The 6000-nt window shown below is 44.1% G+C and overlaps 1 protein-coding gene across 8 annotated transcripts in view; it reads right to left on the bottom strand.

Annotated features, from left to right (window-relative positions):
- The window catches only part of Sv2b (synaptic vesicle glycoprotein 2B), a 218698-nt gene that overhangs the window by 58406 nt on the left and 154292 nt on the right, over positions 1 to 6000 (bottom strand). For all 8 annotated transcript variants that reach the window (XM_050154089.1, XM_050154084.1, XM_050154088.1 and 5 more), the window contains one exon: positions 4187 to 5028. In XM_050154089.1, coding sequence (XP_050010046.1) covers positions 4187 to 4637 — 451 coding nt within the window. In that variant the 5' untranslated portion in view covers positions 4638 to 5028. The remainder of the gene's footprint in view (positions 1 to 4186; positions 5029 to 6000) is intronic.

Here is a 6000-nt window from a genome sequence, read left to right as displayed (position 1 = left end):
AGAGAGAGAGAGAGAGAGAGAGAGAGAGAGAGAGAGAGAGAGAGAGAGAGAGAGAAGCCATGGAGCCACCGGAGACAGTTGCTGAGAATTTTTTACCCGGTAAGCCACAGCCTCGTGGCAATGCACAGATTAATAGAAATGGGTTAAATTAATATGTAAGAGTTAGCCAATAAGAAGCTAGAGCTAATGAGCCAAGCAGTGATTTAAATAATACAGTTTCTGTGTGATTATTTTAGGTCTGAGCTAACTGGGTGGCCAGGAAGAACAACTGCCTCACGACCCACGTATGCACACACACATACACACACACACACACACACACACACACACACACACACACATAGAGAGAGAGAGAGAGAGAGAGAGAGAGAGAGAGAGAGAGAGAGAGAGAGAGAGAGAAGAAATAGATAATTAAAAGAACAAATAACATGCTTAACTAACAAGCGGATACATTTTCCTTGTCTTAAAGGTGACCACCACTGATAGAAACACAGCTGAGGCTACAGTGATGGCCATGTGTTCTTGAACCTATTTTCTACCCCGTGTGGCAGATGTTCATGAGGGACTTGCTAGAACACAATGTTCAAGAGAAACAACTAAGATACCAAGAAAGCATCTTTAATTTTTCTAATTTGATTCATTTCTTCCCCGTAAGAAAAATAAAAAGATCTATGAGTTAGACCTTGGTTGTTCTCTATGTTGTTTTCTTGGGCCACTCACTGAGAGTCAAATTAGAGACTTCACTTGAGAGAGTTTCTTTTTAAAACAGAATGGAAATGGGGGGTGAGGAGGAGAGAGAGAGAGAGAGCAAGCACTCTGGGTCAATGCTGGAACACAAGGGCCTTTTGCCCGCTAAGGTCAAGCAGCTTGACCTTAGGGGTCCACGAGGCATCAATTTGACTGAAGCACATATTCAAAGTCATCAGTGCGAATCTGCCCCTGAGTGTGGGTACCTCATCCTCACTATACCAAGAGATCAAGTAAATAATAATAATAACTTCAATCAAAAGCAATAAAGATATCTTGAGCACCTGTGAGATTCAGACAGCAAGTCAGCCAAGTTAACCACATTAAATCCAGTACGGTTGAATTCAGTCCATCTACACAGAAATCCTACGGAACAGGCATTACCATCAAACAAACAAACAGGCTTGGAGGGAGCCAAGGTATGAAGCAGCTGAGTAAGCTGCCTGAGGTCTCCCCACTAAGAGTCAGCAGAGTGTTACTTCAAACCAGGCAGCCTGGCCCTGATCTCCATTAGGTCAGTGCAGTCTGAATCCATGCCAGTGCTTGGCATGGCACCAAGAAGGGAGCTTGGTTGTTTAGAAAGCATCCATTCTGTTGTGTTGTCTGCATTATCTCAGTCCTCACAACAAATGTGCCATCATCCTTACCTCGTCCTCAGGAAAACTAGTTGCGAGAGATGGGACTGGCCCTAGGTCACTGACCGATAATGATATAGCTAGCTGCCAAACTCTCACAGTCGCATGGTCCCACATGGAGAGAAGCCTGCTCCAGGGCAGGGCTTCTTATCCGCAACCCATGTATAAGGAAAAGGTAGGATGGTCCCAAAGAGTGAGAGCAGACTTCAAAGTCGGAAATCTTGCCAACATGCCCTGCTTGGCACTTAGATAAGGCTCTCTGAATCTATTTCTACATGTGACCAGTCTCCAAGGTGACTCTGAGACTCTCGGTCATCCACCTGGATTCACTTAGACTCCCATTTTGTTGACCACACAGGAATTCTCCTCTGGAAATCTCTGCTCAGGGTCTATGTGCCCTTCTCAGTTTGAGTCATAGCATCTTCATGGTAAACATGGGGCAAACTTACACCAGAGTGGGCTCTTCAGATCATAACCACATGCCCTCAGCTCCTGCCCAGCATTTGCCCTGCAAGAGGCTGGAGCTGCCACAGTGCTGTATCTCTGCTAATGAGTCTGCTGGGCACAGTGGTGCCAGAGATACTGATGGGCATGAAACCTTAACTGGCAATGCCAGAGTAAACAGGGACTTAGGTTTCGGTTGGGAACAGCACAAAATGAGCTCATGACTTAAAAATGCTTAAGTTGGTTAGGGATGGCTTGGTTTCAGTAGGGAATTTTGTTCTTTAGTTTGCCCTTTTAAAAATCAACTATTCAGGGCTAGAGAGATGCTTCAGTGGTTAAGAGCACTGGCTGCTCTTCCAGAGGACCTGGGTTCAATTCCCAGCACCCACATGGCAGCTCGCAACTGTCTGTAACTCCAGTTCCAGGAGATCTGACACCATCACACAGATATATATTCAGGCCAAACACCATGAATATAAAATGCAAATAAATAAATTGTTACAAATCTACTGTTCAACATTTGAGGGTGGGTAGTGTGTGTGTGCATGTGTGGACGAATGTACGTGTGCTCACACACAACTAAAATTCTACTGTGCTCTACAAGCTGAATGACTTCCCAGCTTCTCAAAGCATTTTTCACTTTGAGATATACTGATTGTATATCTCAACCTCCTTTGATTTTTTAGATCATGTCTAATGGTGCTCTAATCATTTTAAGTGGCATTATAGCTAAGCATAAATGTATAAGACAAGTTTTAATGGCCCAGAGATAATTCTTTTTTGTTTGGCTAATTTTGTCGTCTTGGTTCATGTCATTTTGTTTCTCAGTAACAATTTTTCTTTTCTTTTTTTTTTTTTTTTTTCGAGACAGGGTTTCTCTGTGGCTTTGGAGCCTGTCCTGGAACTAGCTCTGTGTCTCAAAGTCACAGAGATCCACCTGCCTCTGCCTCCCGAGTGCTGGGATTAAAGGCATGCGCCACCACCACCCAGCCAGCAATTTTTCTTATTTCTCCGTATACGCACTTTCTCACTCTTTTCAGATTTGCTCTCAAAGCTCACAGACACTGCGTCCACCCCCCAAGCACACTCACGTCCACTTGTTCACATGTCATCTCCAGATGATTTTGATTACAGCTCTGGATTTGGATAGTTGTGGCAGGAGCCATCTGGGCTTCGAATATGTGTACTATCTCAGAAACATTTGCTAACTCTTTCTCCAAAGTCAAGGTCTAGAAAGACACAGGCACATGCTAGTGCTGACCCCTGACGTTGTTAAGTCACTTCTGTGTTCATGAAGACCTTCTGACCTTATGACATATATTAAGAAACAAGAGCTATTGTCTCTCCAGGACTGTATCACAGGTACTAGCATACAATAGACCAAAAATGTGTACTTATTTGTTGAACTGATGAGTTTGGTGGCTGGACAGGGCTTGAACTCCTGAGGGCCATAAGTGTTTTTCATCTTGAATGAGAAACTGACTTACAGTAAATTCTCAATAGCTGAATGCTTCCTGGGCTCTACATGGTCACTAAATTTAGAGAGTAGATTTGTTTTGGGGATATTTGGGGACTGAGACGAGCCATTAGCTATATTATGATGAATCTCTTCTATTCCACACCATGTGTGCCCATCCTCTCTAACTGCATAGAATCTTCTGTGCCGCAAGCTCTGATGGTTAGGGCTTGGCTCTCACAGCGCCGCTCTGCTAACTGACTTGCAAGCTGCTCCTCTACCCTTCCGAGTCCATCTGGGCCTCACCCCGTGGTTCTCAGCTGCCCACAGAGATGCTGTGGGTATTGCTCAAGGCCCTCAGTTATCCAAAGCACATGGGCACTCAGCCACTAACTCTTAGTATAAGAGAAGCTGGAAGCAGAGGTCATTGGGTTCTGGGAAGACACATGAAGAAGGAAGGATGGAAGAGACCTCTGGCTTATCCCTTTCCAAAATGTATTGTTATTTGAATAGGGAACATGGTTTACTGGGAGAATAGTCTGTCATTCAAGAAATCAAGATACGGTAATCAAAGAAAGAGCTAGGTATCAAACAGATTTGAATAGGAAACCAAGCTCTAATATTAGCTATGTAAGTCTGACCCAAACAATTGACTAATTTATTTCTATACGACAATAATGCCTTAATGGCAAATGACTATAAAATTATAATTTCACAGATACCATGGCATATTTAAAGTGTCTAATGGTGACAGACTTTCTCTCTCTTTATATATAAATATATGTATGTTGTATTATGTATATGTATGTATACCTACATATATAAGAAGATAGTACATATGTATATTTTTTTCCTTTCACATATTTGAGGTCACAGGGAAATGACCTTGGAAGTTCCTACTTACCAAGCATTCCTTTCTTGGAGCTGGACAGACACATGTCTTTCTCCGCACTGGGCAAGGCAAAGCTCACCACGAACACTTCCACTCCATCGGCCATCAAGGCCAAACCCAAGACAAAAAAGAGGGTCCACTGGAAACGCCCATGGCCACACTCATCAATGATGGTCTCATATTGGTGGGCCAGCTGCTCCTCATCCTCCATCCTCTCAGCCATCAGGTCTGCCTGGCCCCGAAGGCCATCTGCCCTGGAGGACGCCATCTTAGTCTGTTTGGACTTGACATCATCTGGATGAGGGATGCCCTGGTACTCGCCCTCATAGATCTCGTCCTCCTCATCGTGGCCTTCTGTCACGTCACTCTGGGCATCTTCTTCCGGGTTTGACTCGTTGCCCCGGTAGTAGCCATCGCTGGGGGCGTAGCCCTCATAGTTGTCCCGGTACCTGTAGTCATCCATTCTTTGGTTCTGGAATTGTCCGATAGCCTCTCAAGCTATATCTTTTGCTCTGTGGTAAATGCTGGGGCTATTTCAATAATCATCATCTATAGTATGGTTGCAATGGAGAGTACGTCCGTGTGAAGTCTTCTATGAAAGTTGCACCTCTCTTGTTTGTGTCTCCAATCAAGCAGATTCATACAGAGATGACCTAAGTGGCCTTTTGCACTCAGTGCGTATTAATTGTCTTCGGAAAGTTTCAAACCCTGCCCTGTTCTTCCCCTGTGACCCAGAGGCTTGTGCTGGGAGGTGCTGATTAAAAACAGGACCAGCTGCTTTCTTTGACAGGGTGGGGGCAGCACTTGGCAGCTCACTGACTGTGGTAATTTGTCCTTCTACTGAAGGTGATGCCCTGGGAATAGAGACAGAAAAGGGGAGAGTTACAGAAGGCTGGGATTCTGAAATGATCTCTGAATTAAGTGAATGTATTTACTAATATCCATATTCTGTGCGTTAGGTAAAGTAGATCTTAGACATTTGAATTCACATAAGCTAAATGAGGATTGAATCAGTGAGGCAGGTGAAGGGAAACCCTGGGCAGAGAGCCCTTTGAGCTCTGAGGAACCAGGTGAAGGTCAGACGTCAGATCTTACACAGGAACACAATAAGAAGTAGCCAAGGGGTTTCCAGCACAAGACAATTTTGTGTTATGGGTTTCCTTTGAACTTGTCAAGCTTTTGGCATCAATGGAAGTATTCTACAGGCCAATTTCCATTGTGAAAATGAATGCTTTTCCAACTTCATTATCAAGTAACCAGAAATGCAAAACACGGAATACCTAGTAATGCAGAGCCCAGAAATATCCTAGAGAGCTTTCTCGGAGGCCCATCTTGCTGTGGAGATCAGCACTGTGGCTCAAGGACCACTCTGACCTCATACTTGGCTTAATGTCAGGAACACAGAGTCTGAGACCCAAAGCCATGTTGCCTGGATTTCTGTGAAACATGACTCCGATGCACCACAGGCATGAACATACACACCTCCTTCCAAGCACCAGCACTCTCCTGTGTAAATCAAGGACAACAGTACTTGATGCATAAGAATATATTTCAAATATCCCACCCGAGTGTCAATATCATCTCAGGCAATATTATTTTCCTAGTTCAAGCTCTGAAAAACCAGGAACCAGTATTGTCTAGGGCCAAGCCATTGTCTTATAACCCAGTTCTAATGATTGCATCCCTCTGTTGAGTCCAACATCCAAGATTCTAGAATCTCAAGTCTCCCAAGATTTGAGGCATTATTGAATGATGCTTACCATCTTCCCACATGTGGCCTGAAAATGAACTACATCCTGAGCACTATAGGAGGTAGGGAAGAGTGA

Source organism: Alexandromys fortis, unplaced genomic scaffold (genome assembly GCF_014885135.2).
Source record: "Alexandromys fortis isolate MF-2015 unplaced genomic scaffold, M_Fortis_MF-2015_v1.1 scaffold_86, whole genome shotgun sequence".
In the NCBI taxonomy this organism is placed as follows: domain Eukaryota; kingdom Metazoa; phylum Chordata; class Mammalia; order Rodentia; family Cricetidae; genus Alexandromys; species Alexandromys fortis.
This window is presented reverse-complemented; position numbering and strand designations above follow the sequence as displayed.